The sequence below is a fragment of the Mangifera indica genome, chromosome 9 (genome assembly GCF_011075055.1).
Source record: "Mangifera indica cultivar Alphonso chromosome 9, CATAS_Mindica_2.1, whole genome shotgun sequence".
Lineage (NCBI taxonomy): Eukaryota > Viridiplantae > Streptophyta > Magnoliopsida > Sapindales > Anacardiaceae > Mangifera > Mangifera indica.
The window spans coordinates 1042711-1070075 of NC_058145.1; the positions used below are offsets into that span (position 1 = coordinate 1042711).

The following is a 27365-nucleotide window of genomic DNA, read 5'->3' on the forward strand; positions in this document are numbered from 1 at the left end:
TATTAAAATTTATATGAAACTCTTTGAAGGATATAAATTACCTGAAGTGAAAGGGGATAATCCAAAAGGTATGTACTCCATCAAATTACAAAGATTATTAATAAATTAAAACAATATAGACGAATGTGGTACTACCACCTCAGTGAATATTTGAAAAATAAGGGCTATGTAAATAACCCTATATGTCTCTGTGTCTTTATCAAAAGGTCAAAATTGAGATTTGTCATTATAGCAGTTAATGTTGATGACATGAATTTAATTAGAATTCCTGAAGAGCTCTCAAAAACTACTGAATATCTTAAAAAAGAATTTGAAATGAAGGATTTGATGAAAATAAAATATTGTTTTAGCCTACAAATTGAGCACAATTCAAATAGAATACTTATCTATCAATTAGCATACATTGACAAATTATTAAAATGTTTTAATATGGATAAGACTCATCCTTTGAGCACTCAAATAGTTGTTCGGTCTCTTGATCGATAAAATAATCCATTTTGTCCTAAAGAAGAAGATGAAAGAATACTCGGTATTAAAGTACCATATCTTAATGTCATTAGAGTCTTATTGAATTTGGCCCAGTGCCGAGATCAGATATATCCTTCACAGTTAATTTGTTGGTCAGATTTAGCTCTGTATCAACCCGTCACCATTGGAACGAAATTAAACACATACTTCGTAACCTATATGAAACTAAATATTTGAGATTATTCTACTCTGTCAAATCCCCTAAAAATCCTAGTTTGATTAGATATTCAGATGTTGATTATCTTTCTGAGCCTCATAAGGCCTGTTCACAGACGGGATATGTTTTTACTTATAATGACATAACAATATCGCAGCGCTCTATCAAACAGACTTTGGTTACAACATCTTCAAATCATTCAGAAATTTTAACTCTCCATGAAGCCAATCGAGAATATATATGGTTACGATCTGTTATCCATCATATCTAGAATGTATGCAGTTTTCCTTCTATAATAGACACTTCTTCCATATTATATGAAGACAATATAATATGTATTGCCCAAATTAGAAGATGATACATCAAAGGAGACAGAACCAAACATATCTCATCAAAGTTCTTCTACACTCATGAGCTCCATTAGGGCAAAAAAATTGATGTCAAGCAAATCAGATCCAATGAGAATCTGACAAATTTGTTTACCAAAACACTACCGACATCAATATTTGAGAAGTTAGTGTATAACATTGGTATGCAGCGGCTTAATAAATAACCAAATTAATCACACTACAAAGAGAAAGAGTATTTATCAGAGGGAGCATTTATCAGACCAATTTTTGAAGTATATCATATTGTAGACAAAATGTACACTGTACTCTCTTTTTCTTGACTAGGTTTTGTCCCACTGAATTTTTCTAGTAAGACTTTTAATACGGCAGTTTACGCACGTTCAACATCAACTTACAAGATATTAAATAATTATGTTCATTTACTTTGGTTTTTATCCTACTGAGTTTTTTTTCTTAATAATGTTAATATAATTATCTGTAAGTGATAAAAATCTAAGAGAGAGTGTTACATATCCAGGTGGCTTTCCACCTAATCAAGTCAAGAAAAAATGGTGGGAAATCGTTTATTATTGCAAGCACATGGAGGAAGAAAAATGTTGAGGGCTAACGCGGGAAAAACAAATAAAGAGAACTAGTCAATTGTGTTAGGTGATAAGGGTGGCGGCAAACTACTATATAAACCCCCCTTTTATCACTTGTGGATATATGAAAAAAGCACTCAACTCTCTTTCATAAAACCACTCCCTTAATTTTTGTTTTTGCTTCTGCTTCTTTTCTCTCTTTAATTCTCTTCTCTCTTTATATATATTTGCAATGAGCAATACTATGTATACCTATTTTTGATACATAATTTATGTATACAATGATGTGTCATTATGTAATTAGGTGATTTTAAAATATGTGTCAACATATGATAAAAAAATATCCAATCACATGATAACACCTCATCTGTATACACAAATTGTGTACCAAAAATGGATACACATAGTTTTATTGATTTACAATTATCATTACTATCTATCAATTAACTTTATAACATTATGTACAATATATATATATCATATATTATAATATAATATATATGAAAAGTAATATATATTTTATAGTGTATTAAAAATTAATATGATACCATAAACATATCATATAATATGATACATATTATTGAAATAGATTGATATTTAAAAAAAAAAAATGATAATATGATATGAAGGTATTTAAGAAATTTTATAATTTTAATAGATGTTTATTATATTTTTCAAGATAATAAAATAATAATTAGAATTTTTTACTATTTTATTATTATTTTTTTTCAAAATGCATTATATAATAATACATAATACAAAATACTAAGTTTTGATATATGATATAATACCCGATTCGACTATTATAGACTAGACAACTTTCTTACCAAATTGCCTTCCTTTGAATCCTTCAAACAAGTATTCAATTTTGCACTACAGTTATGAGTAAGGTTGTAACGAGTCTAGCCAAATGTTGTTGGGCTCAAGTTCAATTCAATAGAGCAGATGCAAGACTCAAACTCAAATTCGATTAACTTAAGAGTTGCCGGTTCAATCCATGTATTTAAAATTTAATATTTGATTGTATATGTAAATTTTGAAAGTCTAAGGGTCCATATAAATTAAGTTTTTGGGGTATAAGTATAATATTTTAAATTTTTATAAATTTAAGATATTTTACAATCCACTGAACTCGCAAATTCACTAAATCAAGCAACATCCTATTGGAACTCAATTCAAATAAAAACTTAAGCCATTCCAATTCAAACACAAGGTCGAGTCAATAATAACTGAGTAGAATCCGATTCGGCTCGAGTGGAGCATTAGTAATTCCGTATAGCTGGCTCCTTAGTGCTTCCAATAACTTAATCATCGGACTATTCATATCAATGTAAAACGACGGCGTAAACACAGCACTGCGGTACCAGTTGTGAACCAAGTTGAGACTCAACTCAGTTTAACTTCCATGACTGAACCAATTTGGATAGCACAACAGAAGACGACCCGCCCTCACTTACTGCTTTTTTTGCCTCATTTTTCATCGCCATGATTTGTTTCCTAACTGAGTTACCTTCTTCCGAGTTCATCAACTCTCTGATTCGCTTCTCCACCTCAGCTGAACTCACAAACCCGTCCTCAGACTCCGCCATTGGCAAAGCGATATTCATCTCCTCCACTAGCAATATCCTGTTGCATCTTTGCTCAGCATAGAGAGGCCATGCCAACATTGGAACACCAGCACACACTGCTTCAAGCACCGAGTTCCACCCGCAGTGAGTTACGAACCCACTCACCGAATCATGATTCAGAATCTCCACCTGCGGAGCCCAAGACTCGAGAACAAATCCCCTTTCCTTGGTTCGATCCAAGAACCCTTCTGGCAGTATCAAATTTAAACCAGTGTCTGGTTTTTCCTCAGAAAGAGGATTCTTCACCACCCATAAGAACCTTTTCCTACTTCTCTCCAACCCAACAGCAATCTCCTTCAACTGTTCTACAGAGAAACGTCCTAAGCTACCAAAGCACAAAAAAACAACACTTTGGCTCGGCTGCATGTCGAGCCACGCCAAACACTCCGGTTCACCGCCACCACCGATGTTATCTGGAGAATTATAAATTGTGCTGTAAACTGAATTAATATTATTCAATTCACAATATATAATATTCTAATTTTTAAAATTGAAAATAGGTTAAATAATATTCAACGAATTACAATCATCTCACATTAGAATCAGATTAAATAGTAATAAATATATTTTATTTAATACTACCTCCCCGGTTATCCAATGCAATCAACGGTCCGATGCAGTAGAGGGGTGGAAGGGATGGAAGGGGGCTGTCCGGTGCAGCCATCCCGTCTGTCATTGTTTTGACAGCTCTGGGTTCAAGGGACTCGAAAGTGTTTATTATAATTCCTGCTGATCTTGGGCACTGAATTGACGCATCTAAAAAGTACTGATAGATCTTACTATCCCGTTCTTGTAATAGCTTTGGCATGTCTTTGGCAGGCACGGGTGGCATACCAGGGATATTATCAAAAAGGGTATCCATATCCATGTCCTTCAGACTTTTGGTGGTATTTTTGTGAATTGTGGGAAGGTAAAGCATGAGGGAGAGACAAGCAGCACCAGAAGTGTAGAATTCGTAAGTAGGGATATTGAGTTTAGCGGTAACTGAGAGAGCAGCGTAGCAGAGGAAGTCAGCGATGAAAGCAACGATGGTGCAATTTTCGGAGATAGAACCAAGGGCTTGGTTAAGATTAGGATTATTAAGGAGGAGAACTTCAAAGGTGAGTGTTTCAGGGGTCCTAATGGAAGAGATAAATGATGCAGGGAGGCTAATAGTGGGGAGATAGTGGAAGATTATAGAAGGCATAGTACCTGAAACTTTGTTAATAAAAGAAGCATTCAAGCCATCGTCGCAAGGTGGTTTAAAAACAATGATGTGAATGGAAAGTGAAGGTAGATTGTTGAGGATGAGCTTAGCTAACTCAACCGTGGATTTCAGGTGACCAATGACCGGCAATGGGTACATGACTATGGCGTCCATGGGGCTCGGAGACATTTTCTCAGGTACAGTTGATCAATTTTCACCTCCTCTTAAGGCCACCAAATGCGTCTTGTTTGACGAAGCAATAATGATATTCAATTGATTGGACCAGCAATAATGGTATGCTATTGATTTTGGTTGGTTCAAAAGTCTTAATCCGACCCAGGGTTTACGGCATTTGTCAATTTTTGTCTACATCAATTTTTTAAAACTTAAATATTAACTTATTAGTAAACTTTCATTAAAATTTTTTAATAATTATAAATATATAATTGTTATTTTACCAAAAAAATAAAAAAATAAAAATTTATCATATTTTCTCACCTTAGTTTTAAAAACTCATAATTTTTCTCATAACCTAAATTTTAAAAAATTAGGATTTCTCTTTTAAGATTTTTTTTTCTTTCTTATATTTTGTAGCCATCAAAATCCGATTGATGGGCTAACTTCATTAGCCCAGGCTCTCTGCCCCACCCAATGGTCCCTCTCTCCAACCAGAAACCCCCCAAGGCTACATTTATCATGCATCATTGGATTCAGAAGAAGGTGGCCTTTCCCATCTCAAACATCTAGTCTTGACTTGGCTCTTCGTCATTCTTCTTCAAAACCGGCTCCCACGATCAACATCTTCGTTGTCTCACGAATCGACATCTTCTTCGTCACAAATCGGCACAAATCAACATCTTCCTAGTTGCATTCTTGTCACACGATTTTTGGAGTTAACGACACATGATGAACCCAAGAGGGATTCTCATTGAAGAGAGAGAGCGCCAAGAGGCAGAGATATTAGGCTGAAGAAGGCTATCTGTCGACTGAATTTTGGTGGCTAGAAAAGGTAAGAAAGAAAAATAAACCCTAAGAAAATATTATGACTTTTTAGGACTTAGATTAAAGGAAAATTATGAATTTTTAAAACTAAGATGAGAAAATGAGATAAATTTTATTTTTTTAATTTTTAATAAAATAATAATTTTATTCTTACAACAAATATAAAATTTTAATAAAAATTAAATAATAGGTAGATATTTAAGTTTTTTAAACTTTATTGTAAAAATTTGGAAATGTATAAAACCTTGGGTGGAAATAAGTTTTTTGGCAATGGTTTTGCGTGCGCATGCATGTATATATAAAAAAGTCAATATTTAAGTTTTTGGGCCGAAAATGATGTTTTAATTGTTCTCTCGCTTGCAAACAGAAACATGGTCTAATTAATACGTAGGATGAGAAGATTTCACAAGAAATTCATAACCTTGTTTCAACAGAAAATCTTCCCGCTTTACTTTATGAAGAGGCAATTACATTATCTTTTGTTATGGCGGTGGTGGTATTTCTGGTGTTGAAGCTGGGTTGGCTCTGGTGGTGCTGACGCTGTTGAGTTGGATCAGTGCAAAGGAAGAAGAAGCCGGAGAAAGGTTAAAAAAAAAAAAAGAAGAAGAATTGGACGGATCAATTTTTTTTTTTTTTTTTTACTTATAATTCATATTTAAAATTAAATAATTAAAATCATTTTAATACCGCAAAATTGACTGAAAAGTTGATTTTTTTTTTTTTTACAGAAAAATGGACTGAAAATGGGAATATGCCATTGTTTAACTTTCAAGTAAAAACTTATTGTCCCGACATAATTTGAATAGTAAATAATTGTTTTTCCTAATTAAATTTAAAACAATATATTACTCTTCTTTTAATCAATTTGAAATCATGATTGTAAAATCATGAATTTGAGCTGGTACATTGTGTCATCGAAAAGTTACCTAATAGAGGAACAATATATTAAAAGAGGTGAACATTGATACAGAATAAACAAATGAATCAATTTTAAGTTTAGCTCAAATTTATAATTTAAATTTGTAATTTAAATACGTTATTCAAATTTATTATTCATTGATAAAATAATAATGTTTAATCAAATAATAAAGCAAGCGATTTCATTTTGAGACAATTGTTTTGTATGACTCAAATTAAATCTCAAACTAAATTTAAACTAAATTGAATTATTTATTTAATTTATAAATCAACTAAACTAAACTTTTTCTTACATAAGTTGGACTTTAATTCAGAAATGAGCCGACATTCTTAACTTGAGTTTGAGATCCAAATGAATTCTTGAATGCATTGGAAATCTCTTCATTTCCATGTCTCAACCAATTTGGACAAGGCAACTAAAGAGGATCCGCCTACATTCAGAGCTGCTTTCGCCTCGTTTTTCATTTCAATGGCTTGTTTCCTTATCGACTCACCTTCCTCCGACTCCATCAGCTCTCTGACTCGCTTCTCCACTTCACCCGAACTCACAAAGCCTTTTTCAGACTCCAACATTGGCAAAGCTATTTTCATTTCTTCCACCATGAATATCCTATTCAATCTTTGCTCAGCATACAGAGGCCAAGCCACCATTGGTACACCAGCCATCACTGCTTCAAGCACCGAGTTCCCAATTATTATGTTAAATAATCAATGAGCTTTCAAAATATAAATCATTCTCAATTAGTAAACCCTAAACCCTAAAAATTGCTATGTCTTGGATGCCATGCATCATCAAAATATTGTCTCTCAAATGCCATGTCTTGGATGAATTCAGTCTGATTTAATCTCACTATAGAACGACTCTCAGATTAAATTCAGATTGCTCAGTTCAAATTTATTTGAACTAATGTATAGTATTACTAAAAAGCCATCAAAGTCATGAATATTGTTATCTTCAAATAAACAAACAAATAAACTAATCTCAAACCAATTTATCAAACTAAAACTCTAACCCCCAATCAACTTATTCGAGCCATTACATGCAAAACTCATCAAATTTTTGACATGATAACTAGACTTTGTTATACCCAACCTAAATCTTGTTTGTACTCAAGCTAAATAGAATCCATCCCTATACCTATTTCTTCAAGTTTTCTTCCCCTTCATGGGCGAGTTTATAGATAAATCAACAAAGAGTAGGGAGATTAAAAAGAAAAAGTTTGACATTGAAACATAAAAAATGTCCGGTTTTGAGCACAAGTGATAACAAGTATCTTCACACCAAAAATCAAACTCTAAAATACAAGTGTTGAACTCGAATTCAATTAGCTCAAGAGTTGCAAGCTTGAACTTGCCGTAGAAATTGATTACTTAAGCTTAACTCAAGAAATTACAATACAACTATTCACTAATATATTTATCAATCACTCATATATTCAAAATTATACATTAGATTATATATGCAAATTTTAAAAATTTTAAAAATTGAGGGGTATATTAAAAGTTTCATTTAAGATTAAAAATTTTGGAAGGTAAATGTAAATTTTAGGAGGTGTAAGAACTTTAAATTTTAGATATTCAATGGTATTTTACAATTCATTGAACTCGAGCTCACTAAATTGAGTTTCGAACTTAACTCAAATAAATATTTGAACTATTCAAACTCAAACACAAATTCAATTCAATAATACCTTAGTAGAGTTCGATTAGAGATAAGTGGGGCCTTAGTATGGCTGGCTCCTTTCATGTTTTCAATTACTTAAACCTCGAAGTTATTCTTAACAGTAAATGTAAAATAACAGCTCAAACATAATATTACATTTATAATTATCAATATCATATGATACAATATGATACAGATAGAAAACGATACTTATCATGAAATGTATCATAATTAATATAATATAATAGATATATCATATAATACAAAACATATTATCAATACAGATCAATACACTTTTTAGAAAAAATGATGATGTAATAGGGGTGTTTGAGAAATTTTAAATTTTTTATAAGTTTAGTGATTATGACGTCAATTAATACAAAATGTATGCACATTGTTAGGATTTAAAAAAAATATAATACGATAACTCTAATAATGAAATGGTTCATTTGAGCTAGAGTCGAGATCAATGTTATGTGCATGAATGTTTGAATCAGTTTGTTTATGGAAACAAATGCAATCTTTAACTTAAACTCAACTTATGTGATTTAAATTCAAATTTAAACTCGAGTTGCTTAGATCGAATCTAACCTACCCACCCTCACTCAATGATGTTTATGCTTTACTTTTCATAGACTTGGTTTGTTTCCTGTTAGGGGGCATTCACTTAATAGTAATTAACGATTATTCTAATAATTTATCTTATATTACTAGTATTATCTTATTTAATGTGTCAATAATAAAAAAAATTCAATAATCTTCTATTATTAATGATATTGTGACAAGTAATATAAAAAATAATCTTATTATCAACTCTACCATATTAAAATATTACCGAAATAATTTTGATTTTATTATAATTATATTATTATTTATTAATTTTTATATCAAAAATAATCTTATTTTTAATTAATATATAAAAATATTTTATAATAATTATACCCAAGGATATTTAAGTAAAATAATATACTAATATTATTTTACTATTTCTAACCAAACACAATAATTATTTATATGTATCAAATTTTATCAAACATAAGAATAATCTAACCAAAATTTTTAAGTACTCTATCTTTAATATAATCTTCTAATTTTGATAATAAAATATTATATAAACCAAATACATCCTTATAGTCATTATCTTCTTGAGTATTACCCTAAATTAAATAAAGTCAACAAAAGAGGAAGCTCATCTCAATTATTAAAAAAAAAAAACAAGATTATTAATATTTTATTATATACAATATATTATAATATAATATATATGAAAAATAATATATAGACCTATCATATAATATGATACATATTATTAATATAGATTGATATATCTTTTTAAAAAGTTATAACGTGATATAAATGTATTTAAGAAATTTTATAATTTTAACGGGTGTTTATAATATTTTTCAAGATAAAAATATGATAATTAGAATTTTTTTACTATTTTTTTTAAAAGATACATTATATAATATAATAAGTGATACATAACACAAAATACTAAATTTTGACACACGATATGATACATGATTCGATTATTATGAACTATACAACTTTCTTACCAAATTGTCTTCTTTTGAATCTCTCGACCAAGTATTTGATCTTGTACTACAGTTATGAGTAAGGTTGTAATCGACTCTAGCCAAATGTTATTGGGCTCAAGCTCCATTCAATAGTATAGATGCAAGGCTCAAAGTCAAATTCGATTAACTTAAGAGTTGAAAGTACGATCCTCATATTTAAAATTCAACATTGGATTGTACATGTAAATTTTGAAAGTTGTAGGGTCCATATTAAAATTTCTATCTAAGATATAAAAGTTTATAAGATTAAATTAAATTTTAAAGGGTGCAATATAATTTTTTAAATTTTCATAAATTTAATGAAATTTTAAAACTGACCCAACTAGCGAATTCACTAAATCGAGTAACATCCTATCCGAACTCAAATAAATAATAAACTATTCCAATTCAAACATAAGGTTGAGTCAATGATGACTGAGTAGAATCCGATTGGGCTTGAGCGGAGCATTAGCAATTAGGTATTGCTGGCTCCATTAGTGCTTTCAATTACTTAATCATCGGACTTATTCATATCAATATAAAACGATGGCGTAAACACGGCACTGCGATACGAGTTGTAAACCAAGTGGAGACACAACTCAGTTTAACTTCCATGACTGAACCAATTTGGATAGCACAACAGAAGACGACCCGCCCTCACTTACTGCTTTTTTTGCCTCATTTTTCATCGCCATAATTTGTTTCCTAACTGAGTTTTCTTCTTCCGAGTTCATCAACTCTCTGATTCGCTTCTCCACCTCAGCTGAACTCACAAACCCGTCCTCAGACTCCACCATTGGCAAAGCGATTTTCATCTCCTCCACCAGTAATATCCTGTTGCATCTTTGCTCAGCATAGAGAGGCCATGCCAACATTGGAACACCAGCACACACTGCTTCAAGCACCGAGTTCCACCCGCAGTGAGTTACGAACCCACTCACCGAATCATGATTCAGAATCTCCACCTGCGGAGCCCAAGACTCGAGAACAAATCCCCTTTCCTTGGTTCGATCCAAGAACCCTCTGGCAGTATCAAATTTAAACCCGTGTCTGGTTTTTCCTCAGAAAGAGGATTCTTCACCACCCATAAGAACCTTTGGCCACTTCTCTCCAACCCAACAGCAATCTCCTTCAACTGTTCTACAGAGAAACGTCCTAAGCTACCAAAGCACAAAAAAACAACACTTTGGCTCGGCTGCATGTCGAGCCACGCCAAACACTCTGGTTCACCACCACCACCGATGTTACCTGAAGAATTATGAATTGTATCGTGAATTGTGCCGTAAACTGAATAAATATTATTCAATTCACAATATAAAATATTCTAATTTTTAAAATTGAAAATAGGTTAAATAATGTTCAACGAATTACAGTCATCTCACATTAGAATCAGATTAAATATATTTTATTTAATATTACCTCCCCGGTTATCCAATGCAATCAACGGCCCGATGCAGTAGAGGGGTGGAAGGGATGGAAGGGGGCTGTCCGGTGCAGCTATCCCGTCTGTCATTGCTTTGACAGCTCTGGGTTCAAGGGACTCGAAAGTGTTTGTTATAATTCCTGCTGATCTTGGGCACTGAATTGACGCATCTAACAAGTACTGATAGATCTTACTATCCCGTTCTTGTAATAGCTTTGGCATGTCTTTGGCAGGCACGGGTGGCATACCAGGGATATTATCAAAAAGGGTATCCATATCCACGTCCTTCAGACTTTTGGTGGTATTTTTGTGAATTGTGGGAAGGTAAAGCATGAGGGAGAGACAAGCAGCACCAGAAGTGAAGAATTCGTAAGTAGGGATATTGAGTTTAGCGGTAACTGAGAGAGCAGGGTAGCAGAAGAAGTCAGCGATGAAGGCAACGATGGTGCAATTTTCGGAGATAGAAACAAGGGCTTGGTGAAGATTAGGATTATTAAGGAGGAGAACTTCAAAGGTGAGTGTTTCAGGGGTCCTAATGGAAGAGAGAAATGATGCAGGGAGGGTAATAGTGGGGAGATGGTGGAAGATTATAGAAGGAATAGTACCTGAAACTTTGTTAATAAAAGGGGCATTCAAGCCATCGTCGTAAGGTGGTTTAAAAACAATGATGTGAATGGAAAGTGAAGGCAGATTGTTGAGGATGAGCTTAGCTAACTCAACCGTGGATTTCAGGTGACCAATGACCGGCAATGGGTACATGACTATGGCGTCCATGGGGCTTGAAGCCGTATTTTTTCAGGTACAGTTGATCAAGCTTCTCCTCCTTTTAAGGCCACTAAATTCGTCTTGCGAAGCAATGATGATGTTATATTGATTGTACATGCCTGTTCAGCCAAGCAATAATGATATTGTAGAATATTAATAGGGAAATTATATTAAATGCGCTTTTTACCTTTTTATTAGGTAAGAATATCTAATTTTCTTATTTTTAAGTAAAAGTATCTAATTTTTCTATCCTTAAATAAAAATATCTTATTTTTTTTTAAATATCAAAATTATCCTTTACTATATTATATAAATTCTCTCACTCACTTTTATTACACACATTTCTTATATCACTCAAACACTCATTTTTATTCTCATTTTTACTCAATATCAATTAGTAAAGATTTGTTTAGATAGAAGAAATTCGTATTTTTTAATTCAAATCAAAAAAACTATTCATAAAAAAGTATTTATACGAATCTTAACCTAAAAACTTAATTTTATTTATTAAATATAGTTTATATATCATGTAAATGGGATACTTGAATATTAGATAATAATATAAGGGTTAAATGTTATGTTAGAGAAATATGGGGGGTTATTTTGATAATATACAATACATAAAAGATTTAAATAACATATTAAGAATAGATAGCTATATTTTGATACAAGACAACATATAAAGGTGTTAAATGAAATGTTAGATAATTATGAGGGGTCAAATAAAATGTTATAAAAATATGAGGGGCATTTTGATATTAAACATTGTAAAAGTATTATAAGTGAAATTTTAAAATAGATAGATGTATTTTGATATGAGACAACATGTAAAGGTGTTAAATGCAATGTTAGGTAATTATATAGGGTAAAATAAATATTAAAAAAATATATGAGGTATTTTGATATTACATAATACATGAAAGATGTAAATAATAGGTTGAAAATAGATAGATGTATTTTGATACAAGACAACATAAAATGGTGTTAAATGAAATGTTAGATAATTATAGGGGGTTAAATGAAATGTTAAGAAAAATATAGGGGTATTTTGATATTACATAATATATGAAGGATTTAATTAACATGTTAAAAATAAATAGATGTATTTTGATTAATAAAAAACATACGAAGGTATTAAATGAAATATTAGATAAGTATGAGGGGCTAAATAAAATGTTAAAAAATATGGGTGGTATTTTGATATTAAATATTATAAGAACGTTTTAAATGAAATGTTAAGAATAGATATATATATTTTAATACAAGGTAAACAAATTGTTAGATAATTATAAGGGTTAAATAAAATATTAGAAAAATATATAAGTTATTTTTATATTAAACATTGTAAAAACGTTTTTAATGAAATATTAAGAATAGATAGATACATTTTGATACAAGATATTATTTGGGTATTAAATAAAATATTAGATAATTATAAAGGGTTAAATGAAATATTAAAAAAATATATGGGGTATTTTGATATTAAACATTGTAAAAACGTTTTAAATGGAATGTTAAGAATATATAGATGCATTCTGATACAAGATAACATACGAGGATGTTACATAAATTGTTAAATAATTATAGGAGGTTAAATGAAATATTAAAAAATTGGAGGGGTTTTTTGAAATTAATAATTATAAGACTGTTTTACATAGTTATTATAGATTTTTTATTATAAATGAATAATTATTTTCAAAAACTTGTCATTGCAGGATTGATAATTAAAATAGATGGTTATGCATCAGTTCGTTACCAAAGAAAATGAATTCAAGGTAACGACAACACAATGAATTATGTTGGAGGATCCAAATAATTTATTAAAATTTTTTATGGAACAACATTTGAGGGATTTATTGTAAGAATCGAGTTCAGCTTAAGCGAGCTTGAACTTGAACCTGAAAATTTAATATTTTTTAGCTCAAGCTTTAGAGGTAAGTTGTTTTATTAACGAATTGAGCTCAAAGCTCATGACAAACTCAAACTTAAACTGAACTCGAATTTGACTTTTTTGAAATGAGTCAAGCTAGGGTTATTTTGAACTGAGGTCGAGTTTGAGTTCAAGCTCAGTTAGTTTGAATCTAACCCTAAATACGTTAAATAAATCACCAATGTCAAAACTCTTCCTCTTTAAAATTATTTTGTGAACCCTTTCTTCTAAATTCTTCCTTACCTCTCTTAATTCACAAACCAATTGCAATTCTAACTTCTTCTCGCTCGTCCGGACAGGAAAGTGTCCTACAATATTTCGTAATGTGTTCTCTGGCAATGAAGAATCCACCAGTGTACGTATGTTAATGGATTGCATTAACAAATTAATAGTCTTGGAGGCCCCCTAGTTTGATATTGAAGCTTTGGTTGTAAATTTTCAAATGAGTGCTGCCATGGCTTCTACTTGAGTTGGTTTTGACACACTTGCAATTTTTGTTTTTATGACCGAAACTCTACTCAATTTCGTCGAACAAATAAATTCCAGGATGTAATGATTGAATCCACGATTACTTGCAAATTTAGCCCTTAGGCAAATGATATTTGCGGTATTAAATACGATTCCTTTTGCTACATATTTGAAGGCACTAATGAATCCTGGGAAGGGAAATCTTAGGGCTGGATTTGAGCCGAGCTAGCACGAGCTCGAGCTCGGCTCGGCTCGGTTCGAGTCCGAAACGAGCCGGGCTCAGCTCAGTTCGATCGAGCTCGAGCCGAGCCCGAGCTGGCTCGGGTTGACTCGGTATATTTTTTAAAAAATTTTTTTATACAAAACGGCGTCGTTTTGATCCATATATATATACAAAACGGTGTCGTTTTGATATAATAAACGAGCCGAAACGAGCCGTTATCGAACCGAACCGAAAACGAGCCGAGCCGAATTCGGCTCGAGTCGAGCTCGAGCCGAACTCGAGCCGACCCTTAAAAAGCCGAGCCGAGCTCGGCTCGGCTCGAATCCAGCCCTAGGAAATCTAATGCTGTGTTAACATATTAAGGTTGAACTGTGTCTTTAGACTCAAGCGCAGGTCCAGAATGTGTTCATCGTACTTCCATGCACCAGCTTGTGTGAAAAAAAGTTGAGTATTTTAGCTCGTTTTCTCGTTTGCTTTCTTTGAGAGTTTGAGTTTGTAGTCTTAGGTGGAGATTTCTAAAGCATTTGAATTGGGGTAATTGAATCGTATATCATATTATATATCAAAACCTAATTTTTTATATTATATATTATGTCATATTATATGATACACATTTTAAAGAATAAATAATAAAATTAGCATATCATTATTTTAAAAAAATACCATAAACACCTAAAAAATTTTAAAATTTTTTATATATAGCTCTACACATTATTATTTTCTTTAAAAATATGTATTAATCGTATCGATAATATGTATTATATCGTATAATACGTCTTATCTTATATCGTATGATACATTCACTATATCATATTAATTTGGTATATCTTATAATACGTATTATTTTTCATTTGTATCATAAAATATACATTAGATATCAGAAAATATTGATAACTATGAATTGAATCATTTTCTTTTTTTATTTATTTGTATGGTATCACTTGATTCATTTTTTCATTTCCTTGCTTTAACCCGCGACATAGTTTAAACACCCTTTTGGGGCACAACCCACAATTAGAAATGGTGAGCCATCTGGAGCCAACCTGGCACGGCTCATTGGCATCTTAAATTTATGGCCAAAAGACTTGTTCCCACCCAAGGTTAGGTTTAATGCCCAACTTCTATCCTCCAACTTTCAAAAACTCAAAGTTTCACCCATAAGTAAAATTATGTTAAAATTCTCAATTAAAATTAAGAGTAAAACTATCATTTAACAGCAAAAAATTTAAAAACTAAAGTTTTATCATATTCCCCCCCTCTTTCAGTCTGAAAATCTAAAAATTTTTTCTCATCCAAAATTTGAAAAGAAACAATTTCACTCTTAGGGTTTTGAAACCATCGCTGGAAACGATGAACCCACCAAGGTTACCTCTCTCTACCAACTTTTTCCTACCCATCGATTAAGACAATTATTTTTAATGAAGACGAAATTATCTTCATTTCAAATAAAGATAGTCTTCGTCTAGGACGAACTTCTTTATCAGAAGAAATCACTGTCTTCGATAGATGGAAACAAATTGGTGTGAGGAGATAAGTTGGGAGAGAGGCTAACGTACTCAGAGATGGCAAACTTCGTCATCTCTAGTGATGGTTCTAAACCTCTAGATAAAATTATCACTTTTTAAACTTTAAGTAAAAGAAAATTGTTATATTTTTAAACTAAAGAAAAAAATATAATAAAATTTTAGTTTTTTAAATTTTTTATTAAATGATAATTTTTTTAACATTAAATAAGCTTTTTAGCAAAAATTTTATTAATGGACAAAAATTGAAATTTTTAAAAATTAGAATTAATGAATTCAAGATTAGTACCAAGTCTTTTGGCCAAAATTTATTTCAGATTCGTTGGGCGTTGGGGAAGAGGTTTAATGGTTTTTCTCGTAACACTATCAAATTCTGCTGTCCTGCCCATCTTCAATTAATATATTGTGTCATTGAAAGGCGTGGGTGGTACCAGTTAGACTCATATAGAAGGAAAGAATTCCTTCTCACGTCTTACATGAAAACCAAGTACCGGGGGGCTTCTTAATGCACCTTGAAAAACGCACGCCAAAATCGGCTCGACCAGAATCTACTTACCTTTAGTATTAAAATAGAATTTATATGGATTTTATCGATTATACGATTATATTTATCAATTTTTAATAAATTCATAAATATATATTTAATATATTATATTAAATAATTAAATAATTTTAAATTAAATATAAAATAATATTTAATCATATAATAATACATTATATATATATATATATATATATATATACACATATATATATATACTCGTAAGTAGATATGTATAACATTACTCTTTCATTAATATGAATCATCTTACTGTAATATCTCAATTAAAAACTATTATTTGATCAATAATAAACTTCTTTATTTAAAATTCTAATTCTCGTTCAGCTCTATAATGGCAAGTTGAGTTCAACTTGAATTTAGCTCAATATTATATTTGAATAAAAAAAATAAAAAAGATATTATTTTTATATGTATTAATTGAAATGACATCATCTTAATTTATTTAAATAAAACTTTTTTCAAAGTCATAAGTTTGTTACACCAAACGCCTCTTAAACTCGAACTCTCTATAATATTAAACTATTATATTTGAGTTCACCTAAATGAAGTTTATTTCAAAATCATTTGAGCTGAGTTCATTATTGAATTTACGTTAAATCAATTCAAATCTAATCCTATTTCAAGATATGCAAAAATGTGGAGACGTCAACAACATGAACAAGATTAAGAAAGTGTGTGCAAATTGACAAGGCTTGTATCAAAGTTTAGGTTTTCAATTAATCAAGATTTGTTAGATTAGTTTAAGGGATATATCTAAGCTTGCACGAATTGCTTTCTTTTCTTAAGAATATTTTTAAGCATTTCAAGGTTCATAATTTTGAGTAATGTACTTGTTTTGATTATTATATTAATTATGATTAATAATTCTAAAATCATATTACTTCTCAAATGTAAAACCATTAATAATTAGTCGTAGTTAGTTACAGTTTGAACTAGCCCAAATTCAATTTAGTTTTACTTGAATTCATTTAAATCAAGTTTAAATTGGACAGATTGACTTGTTTTTTAAATTAAATCAAATTTTAATCAGAAAGAGTTTAATTCGATTTGGCTCGCGAGCCAAACAGATGGATCAAATTAATTTGAGTTTGGTTTATGACTCGATTTGAGTCATGTCAAACAATTATCAGAACGATGTTGTTTTATTCCTTGTTTGGTAAAATAATGTCATTAATTTAACATATAGTAAAACAACATTATTTTGTCAATAAATCACGAATTCAAGTCATAAGTTTGAGCTATGAATTTGAATTGAACTTTAAACTTCAAACTTACGAATTAAATTGAATTTGAGTTATCTCTAACCTAAGTTCATCGAACTCAAACCATTTCATTTTTCATTCAAATCAAAACTAAAATCAAAGGTATTCCAAGTAGTTTTTTTAATTTTAAATGCAAGTAAATTCTAGAGATGATAATCTCGATCCAAATTTTGGATCTTCAACCTTAACAAGGAGGAAATTCTCCAATAGAAATAAAAAGGAAATGAGGATAAGGATGAAAAATATCTCTGTAAACAAAGACATAAATAAATTTATCTCCTCCCCGTCTTGCCCTCATCTCTATCTCCATCCCCGTCGCTTATTAATGTATTTATTTTAAATACTAATATATCTTTATAGTATTATATTATTATATTTTTTAAATTTTATTTATGTTTTTATTTTACATATTAAGATAATTAATATATTTAAAATTATTTTATTAATTTTAATTAATTTTATTATTTAATATATTTATACTATATCTAATTATTTTTTTAAAAAAAAGATTTTTTTATAAAAGATTAAGAAAACGTGTTTTTCGTGAAAGAGAAACCTTCAATCATTCACATAATAGAGATGGGGATACTGAATAAGAAATTCAGCCCACCTCTTCCCAGTGTCAACCCTTGTAACATCACCAACCTCAACTGAGAACTATAATATTAATATTCTTTCTTAATGAATGAAATTTAAAAAAAAAAAAAATCTGAATCCTCTCAAAATTCTCACTCTGAGGCACAACCTTCAAGGACTGTACTCATTGAAATGCTTTCCAATAATAGAAAACCGTGTAATTAATATAGAGATTTAACACCTCACCTGTCGTATCTAATTCAGATTTAGTCTAACTACCACGACAGTTGTATTAATTAATTTAAATTTTTTAAATAATATATTAAAATTTTAATTTCTTTAATTTAATAATTATAAAATTAATTAATAATTTTAAAGTTTATTATATTTGATATAAATGATCTAATATATTTAATTTAATATATAAATAATATATTATTATTTAATTAAATAATTTTAAATTAAAAATATAATAATATTTAATCATATAATAATATTATTAATACGATAATATTATTATATAATACAATACATATTATTAATACAGATAAATATACCTTTTGAAAAAGTGAAAACGTGATAAAAGTATATTTAAGAAATTTTATAATTTTAATGGGTATTTATATTATTTTTCAATATGATAATTAGAATTTTTATTATTTTATTATTATTAATTTTTTAAATGTATTATACAATACCATGAGTGTTATGATATGAAAACATAGGTTTCGACAAACAATATCACACATAATTTGACTGCAATGAACTAATTAACTTTCTCACCAAATTGCCTCCCTTTGAATTCATTGATGAAATATTCAATCTCATACTACAGGAATGAGTAAAGTTACATGCAATCGAGTCTAAGCAAGTATTGTAAGGCTTAAGTTTTGCTTGGTCGTGTAGATACAAGGGTCGAACTCGAATTTAATTAGCTCAAAAGTTGCAAGTTCAAACTTGAGGAAGAAATTGTTTACTTGAACTTAACTCAAGAAATTACAATAAAACTTAGTACTAATAAATTTATCAATCACTTGTATATTCAAAATTTTAAATTGGATTGTATATTCAAATTTTAAAAATTGAGGGGTATATTAAAATTTTTATTTAAGATATAAAAATATTGAGAAATAATTTATCTTTAATATAATCTTCCAATTTTGATAATAAAATATTGGGAAAAGGACTATTTCTCACTCAACTTTTAGTCCATTCTCAAACTTATACCCATGAGAGATGGAAAACTCTAATTCCCACTTATAGCCAAACTTTTATTAATTTTTTCTGTTAAAGGGAGGGGTAAAATAGTTATTTTACTATTTATATTAAAAAGTTATAAAGTTTATTACTCCTCACCCCCAAGGTTTTAGAAACTAACATTTCACTTTTACTTAAAGTTTTTAAACTTTAAAAAGTAACATTTTCACCCTCAAACCTAGGGTTTTCACATTTTTTAAAACTCAACCGCCCCCTATATCTTTTAAAAATAGCAGTTTCACTCTTATTCTTCAACTTCATCTTCTAGCGTCGTCTCCAGCCTCCTCCTTCTTCTGGTGTGAAGACGATGGTGTGATGAAGAGATCTTCATCTCCTCGTCGCACAATGCGACGCACAGACGGAGATCTCTTCGTCACACGATGCGACGAAGAGATTTCTCTTCTTTACTCCACCGAGACGACGAAGGAGGACGTTTCGTCGTCCTTCGTCACTCATCGCGTCATCTATATGCAATGATAAAATGTCATCCTTCATCTGTTCTTTCATATCTGAGTGATAAAGGGTCATCCTTTGTCATCCTTTATAGTCGAAGATAAGAGATCGATAGAATGCGTCGGTCGTCGGTGGTAGCCAGAGAATGAAGCAAACCCTAGAGATGAAATTTAAACTTTTCAAACTTTGAGGATTGATTGAAGTGTTAGTTTTTAAAACCTGAAAGGGGTAAATGGTAAAATTTTATAGTTTTAAAGTTTATAGATAAAATAATGATTTTATCTCTATCCCTTACTGAAAATTTGGATGATAGTTTAGTCATAAGTGGAAGTTTAGATTTTTCATCTCTCGTGGATGTGAGTTTGAAATTACGCTAAAAATTGGGTGGGACATAGTCCTTTTCCCTAAAATACTACATAAGCTAAATGTTGTCCTTATAATCATTACCTTCTTGAGTATTACCCTAAATTAAATAAAGTCAACAAAGAGGAAACTCTTCTCAATTATTTAAAAAAAAAAATGAGATTATTAATATTCTATTTTATATATATATATATATATATATATATATATATATATATATATATATATATATATATATATATATATATTATAATATAATATATATGAAAAGTAATATATATTTTATATTGTATTAAAAATTAATACGATACAATAAACATAATATATAATATAATACATATTATTAAAATAGATTGATATATTTTTTAAAATAATGATAATATGATATAAATGTATTTAAGAAAATTTATAATTTTAATGAATGTTTATAATATTTTTCAAGATAATGAAATGATAATTTAAACTTTTTACTATTTTATTATTTTATTTTTAAAAATGTATTATATGATACAATATATAATACATAATACAAAATATTAAGTTTTGATATACAGTATGATACCCAATTCGACTACAATGGACTAGACAACTTTCTTACCAAATTGCCTTTGAATCCTTCGAACAAGTATTCAATTCTGTACTGCAGTTATGAGTAAAGTTGTAATCAAGTCTAGCCAAATGTTGTTGGGTTCAAGTTCAATTCAATAGAGTAGATGCAAGGCTCAAACTTGAATTCGATTAACTTAAGAGTTGCAGGTTCGATCCTCATATTTAAAATTTAATATTAAATTATACATATAAATTTTGAAAATCGAAAGGTCCGTATTAAAATTTTTATCTAACATATAAAAGTTTATAATATTAAATTAAGTTTTTACGAGTATAAATATAATATTTTAAATTTTCATAAATTTAATAATATTTTACAATCCACTGAACTCACAAATTCACTAAATCAAGCAACATCTTATTCAAACTAAATACTTAAACAATTCCAATTCAAACACAAGGTCGAGTCAATAATAACTGAGTAGAATCCGATTCGGCTCGAGTGGAGCATTAGCAATGCCGTATAGCTGGCTGCTTTAGGGCTTTCAATTACTTAATCATCGGACTTATTCATATCAATGTAAAACGACGGCGTAAACACAGCACTGCGATACGAGTTGTGAACCAAGTGGAGACACAACTCAGTTTAACTTCCATGACTGAACCAATTTGGATAGCACAACAGAAGACGACCCGCCCTCACTTACTGCTTTTTTTGCCTCATTTTTCATCGCCATAATTTGCTTCCTAACTGAGTTACCTTCTTCCGAGTTCATCAACTCTCTGATTCGCTTCTCCACCTCAGCTGAACTCACAAACCCGTCCTCAGACTCCGCCATTGGCAAAGCGATTTTCATCTCCTCCACTAGCAATATCCTGTTGCATCTTTGCTCAGCATAGAGAGGCCATGCCAACATTGGAACACCAGCACACACTGCTTCAAGCACCGAGTTCCACCCGCAGTGAGTTACGAACCCACTCACCGAATCATGATTCAGAATCTCCACCTGTGGAGCCCAAGACTCGAGAACGAATCCCCTTTCCTTGGTTCGATCCAAGAACCCTTCTGGCAGTATCAAATTTAAACCCGTGTCTGGTTTTTCCTCAGAAAGAGGATTCTTCACCACCCATAAGAACCTTTCTCCACTTCTCTCCAACCCAACAGCAGTCTCCTTCAACTGTTCTACAGAGAAGCGTCCTAAGCTACCAAAGCACAAAAAAACAACACTTTGGCTCGGCTGCATGTCGAGCCACGCCAAACACTCTGGTTCACCACCACCACCGATGTTACCTGAAGAATTATGAATTGTATCGTGAATTGAATAAATATTATTATGGTATGATATATAATATTCTAATTTCTAAAGTTGAAAATAGGTTAAATAATATTTAACGAACCAGAGTTATATCAAGTTAGAATTAGATAAAATAGTAATGAATATATTTTATTTTATATTACCTCCCCGATTATCTGATACAATCAATGGTCCGATGCAGTAGAGGGGTGGAAGGGATAAAAGGGGGCCGTCTGGTGCAGCTATCCCGTCTGTCATGGCTTTGACAGCTCTGGGTTCAAGGGGCTCGAAAGTGTTGATTATAATTCCTGCTGATCTTGGGCACTGAATTGACGCATCTAACAAGTACTGATAGATCTTACTATCCCGTTCATGTAATAGCTTTGGCATGTCTTTGACAGGCACGGGTGGCATGCCAGGGATATTATCAAAAAGGGTATCCATATCCATATCCTTAAGACTTTTGGTGGTATTTTTGTGAATTGTGGGAAGGTAAAGCATGAGGGAGAGACAAGCAGCACCAGAAGTGAAGAATTCGTAAGTAGGGATATTGAATTTAGCGGTAACCGAGAGAGCAGCGTAGCAGAAGAAATCAGCGATGAAGGCAACGATGGTGCAATTTTCGGAGATAGAAGCAAGGGCTTGGTGAAGATTAGGATTATTAAGGAGGAGAACTTCTTCAAAGGTGAGTGTTTCAGGGGTCCTAATGGAAGAGATAAATGATGCAGGGAGGGTAATAGTGGGGAGATAGTGGAAGATTATAGAAGGAATAGTACCTGAAACTTTGTTAATAAAAGGGGCATTCAAGCCATCGTCGTAAGGTGGTTTAAAAACAATGATGTGAATGGAAAGTGAAGGTAGATTGTTGAGGATGAGCTTAGCTAACTCAACCGTGGATTTCAGGTGACCAATGACCGGCAATGGGTACATGACTATGGCGTCCATGGGGCTTGGAGACGTATTTTTTCAGGTACAGTTGATCAAATTTCTCCTCCTCTTAAGGCCACTGAATGTTTCTTGCTCGGCGAAGCAATGATGATATTCTATTGATTTGTACATGCCAAGCAATAATGGTAATTTATTGATTTTGGGCCAAAATTGTGCCCACCCACCGTTTAGCCTATTTTCTTTGACTTTTATTTATACAATTTTAAAAACTTAAATATTTATCAAATATTTGATATATTTTAAATTTTTTTAATTATAAAAATAAAATTATAATTTTATTAAAAATTAAAAAATAAAAATTTATTTTATTTCCTTATCTTAATTTTAAAAATTAGTATTTTTTCCCTAACATAATTTTGAAAAATTCTAATTTTTTTCTTAGGACTTTCTTTTTAAAGATTTTTAGACTATAAAAATCAAACCAACGAGCCACCTTCTTAAGCCCAATCTCTCTCCCTCCCAACAATCCCGCTATCTGACTAGAAACCCTCCAAGGTTCATTCATCGTGCATCATTGGCACAAGAAGAAGGCAGTGTTTGTCATCTCGAACATCTCGTCTCAACTTGGCTCTTTGTTGTTCTTCTTCAAAATCGATTCTCACAATCAGCATCTTCATGGTCATGAATCGACATCTTCTAGTTGCATCTTCGTCTCACGATTTTTTGAGTTGACAACACATGATGAAGGTAACCTAGGGGGGATTCTAATCGGAGAGGGAGAGATACTAGGCTAAAGAAGATAGTCTGTCTATGGAATTCTGGTGGTCGAAAAAGGTATAAAAGAAAAATAAACTATAAAAAAAAATTATAATTTTTTAAAACGTATGATAGAAGAAAAGTTGTAAATTTTTAAAATTATGATAGAAAAATAAGATGAAATTTTAATTTTTTAATTTTTTTGATAAAATAATAATTTTATCTTCACATCAAACAAAAAATTTTAATAAAAATTAAATAATAAATAAATTTTTAAGGTTTTAAAATTTTTTTAATAAAAATTTAAAAATACAGTAAACCTGGAATGAAAATGCTCTTTCAGCGAAAATTGTGTGTGCATATATACATACGGAGTCAATATTTAAACTGAAGCCAGGTAATTGCATTGGGATGCGCCCATCTGATTATGATTTTTTAACTGTTCTCTTGCTTGCCTAATTGACACGAAGGATGGGAAGCTTTCGCAAGAAATTCATAAGCTTGTTTCAACATAAAATCTTCCTGCTTTACTTTAAGAGCGGGTACTTACATTATCTTTTGATATGGCGGTGGTGGTATTTCTGGTGTTGACGCTGGGTTGGCTTTGCCGGTGACGACGGTGTTGAGTTGGATGTGTACATTAGCTATGGAACATCCCTAAAGCTTAGTAAAACATACAAGAGGATCCACATATTTCATTGGAAAATATTTATATCCTTACAACTTTATAAGTAAAACTTAGAGATAGATTCAGCGAATTTGAGCTGGTACATTGTGTCATTGAAAAGTTACCTAATGGAAGAACAATATATTCAGAGGGGTGGACGTTGATACATAATGAATAAATGAGACAATTTTAAATTCATAATATCAAATTCGAATCAAATTCATAAGACTTAATTTAAATTTATTTGAATTAGTGTATTATATTAATGAGGTAAATAATATTATCAAAATAAATAAATAAAATTAATAAATAAATAAATCAATTTTGAACTGATCTACTGAATTAAAGCTCTATATTAAGATTAAACCAATTTGAAGTTCAATTCAAATTCATAATTTAGATTTGTAATTTGAATACGTGATTAAAATTTACGATTTATTGACAAAATGATATTGTTTAATCTAATAATAAAACAAACAATTTTGTTTTGATAATTATTTTATATGACTAAAATTGAATCTCAAACCAAATTTAAACTAAATCGAATTATTTATCTTATTTGTAAACCGACTAAACTAAACTTTTTCTAACATAAGTTTGGACTTTAATTCAGAAATGAGCCGACATTCTTAACTGGAGTTTGAGATCCAAATGAATTCTAACAAAGCTGCCATTCCAAATGAATTCTTGAATGCATTGGAAATCTCTTCATTTCCGTGTCTCAACCAATTTGGACAAGGCAACTAAAGAGGATCCGCCCACATTCAGAGCTGCTTTCGCCTCGTTTTTCATTTCAGTGGCTTGTTTCCTTATCGACTCACCTTCCTCCGACTCCATCAGCTCTCTGACTCGCTTCTCCACTTCACCCGAACTCACAAAGCCGTTTTCAGACTCCAACATCGGCAAAGCTATTTTCATTTCTTCCACCATGAATATCCTATTCATTCTTTGCTCAGCATACAGAGGCCAAGCCACCATTGGTACACCAGCCATCACTGCTTCAAGCACCGAGTTCCACCCGCAGTGAGTCACAAACCCACCCACCGATTCATGACTCAGTATCTCCACCTGTGGTGCCCACGACTTTTGAACGACTCACTGGTTCGCTGCAGGAACCCTTCAGGAAGAATCACTTCCAAATCCGGCTCTGTTTGTTTCTTCACGGCCACCGTCTCACCCTCAGAAGGTGGATTTTTCACCACCCATAAGAACCTTCGCCGGCTTTTCTCCAACCCAATGGAAATTTCCTTCAACTGCTCCACAGAGAACAATCCTAAGCTACCAAAGCACAGAAAAACTACGCTTTTGCTTGGCTGTGAGTCGAGCCACGTCAAACACTCGGGCCTTTTATGATTTTCATCTCCACCGGAGCCACCTCTCCGATCATCTGCAGCGGTTAAAGGTCCGATGCAGTAAATGGGTGGCGTAGGGCCATCCAACACACAACTTCCTTCTTTTATTGCTTTGATAGCTCTTTGCTCAAGATATTCAAAAGTATTTACAATTATTCCCGCTGCCGATCTTGACCAATTAATCGAGCAATCCAGAAAGAACCCGTATGCCTTATCATCCCGTTCAAGTAACGGCATAGGCATATCTTTGGAGGGAACGGGCGGCACTCCAGGGATATGAAGAATAGCATCGATATCTTTGAAGTTTTTGGTTGTGCTTTTGTGAATCGTGGGAAAGTAAAGGAAGGAAGACATAACGCTAGCACCAGAAGTGGAGAAGACGTAAGCAGGAATATTGAGTTCACGCGTGATAGGCAAAGCACAGGCGGAGAAGAAGTCTGCGATAAAAGCAGAGATGGTGTGATTTGTGGAAATGGAAACGAGGGTATGGTGAAGATTAGGGTTATTGAGGTGAAGGACTTCAAAGACGAGGGTTTCACGGTGGGAGGAGGAGGAGATAGTCGATGGAGGGAGGGCAATGGTGGGAAGGTGGTGGAAGATAATGGAAGGAAGAGAAGCTGAAACTTCGTTAACATATGGGGCTGTAGAGCCGTCGTTGTAGGGCAGTTCGAAGATGACGATGTGGATGGAAAGAGATGGTTTATGGTTGAAGATGAGCTTAGATAACTCAACCATGGAGATGAGGTGACCGATGGCTGGTGATGGGTACATAACTATGGCCTCCATGGATATGTTATGCCTTTTTCTGAGAGAGACCCTCTTGGATCATCGTATAGCAGAGCCCGGGTTGAATTTGATTGGCTGCTGTAACGAACTCAACGCTGGGTTACTGGGTATGCTGCCGATGGGCACGTGCCAAGGGCGTGGGCGCGTGTGTGGTGACGTTCACTGTCGGTGGACTAAGTGTACTGAATGCTGTAGCTGGTGCTTACATTGAAAATTTGCCAGTGATAGGTATAGTTGGTGGGCCTAACTCTGAAAAATTATGGAACTAATCATGTTGGGTAAATGACTTGTTCCCACCCGAGAAATATTTGAATGTGGTGAAATTATTCTATGTTGAATAATCAATGAGCTTTCAAAATATAAATCATTCCCAATTAGTAAACCCTAAACTCTAAAAATCGCTATGTCTTGGATGCCATGCATCATCGAAATATTGTCTCTCAAATGCCATGTCTTTTGGATGAAATCAATCTGAACTAATGTATAGTATTACTAAAAAGCTACCAAAGTCATGAATATTGCTATCTTCAAATAAACAAATTATCGAACTAAAACTCTAACCCCCAATCAACTTATTCAAGCCATTACATGCAAAATTCATCAAATTTTTGACATGATAACTAGACTTTGTTATACCCAACCTAAATCTTGTTTGTACTCAAGCTAAATAGAATCCATCCCTATACCTATTTCTTCAA

General features: G+C 31.7%; 2 protein-coding genes and 2 pseudogenes across 2 annotated transcripts; all 4 read right to left on the reverse strand.

Moving 5' to 3' along the window:
• Positions 1 to 2677: 2677 nt before the first annotated feature.
• LOC123225405 (UDP-glycosyltransferase 88A1-like) lies at positions 2678 to 4653 on the reverse strand. Its single transcript, XM_044649345.1, has 2 exons — positions 3827 to 4653; positions 2678 to 3657 (listed from the first exon to the last, which is right to left on the reverse strand). The coding sequence occupies exons 1-2, from the start codon at positions 4617 to 4619 to the stop codon at positions 3008 to 3010; spliced, it is 1443 nt and encodes a 480-aa protein (XP_044505280.1). The 5' UTR covers positions 4620 to 4653; the 3' UTR covers positions 2678 to 3007.
• A 5060-nt stretch (positions 4654 to 9713) lies between these two features.
• LOC123225227 lies at positions 9714 to 11806 on the reverse strand (annotated as a pseudogene).
• Positions 11807 to 21254: 9448 nt separating this feature from the next.
• Positions 21255 to 23257, reverse strand: LOC123225226 (UDP-glycosyltransferase 88A1-like). The gene is made up of 2 exons (XM_044649135.1): positions 22383 to 23257; positions 21255 to 22214 (listed from the first exon to the last, which is right to left on the reverse strand). The coding sequence occupies exons 1-2, from the start codon at positions 23161 to 23163 to the stop codon at positions 21565 to 21567; spliced, it is 1431 nt and encodes a 476-aa protein (XP_044505070.1). The 5' UTR covers positions 23164 to 23257; the 3' UTR covers positions 21255 to 21564.
• Positions 23258 to 25059: 1802 nt separating this feature from the next.
• LOC123225225 lies at positions 25060 to 27028 on the reverse strand (annotated as a pseudogene).
• Positions 27029 to 27365: the final 337 nt, after the last annotated feature.

Excerpts from the sequence above, each read along its gene's own strand:
- LOC123225405 (XM_044649345.1), bottom strand. The coding sequence starts at position 4,619 with ATGTCTCCGAGCCCCATGGACGCCATAGTCATGTACCCATTGCCGGTC. Across the intron at positions 3,658-3,826 it reads TGCATTGGATAACCGGGGAG|ATAACATCGGTGGTGGCGGT; the intron begins GTAGTATTAAAT and ends ATAATTCTCCAG.
- LOC123225226 (XM_044649135.1), bottom strand. The coding sequence starts at position 23,163 with ATGGACGCCATAGTCATGTACCCATTGCCGGTCATTGGTCACCTGAAA. Across the intron at positions 22,215-22,382 it reads TGTATCAGATAATCGGGGAG|GTAACATCGGTGGTGGTGGT; the intron begins GTAATATAAAAT and ends ATAATTCTTCAG.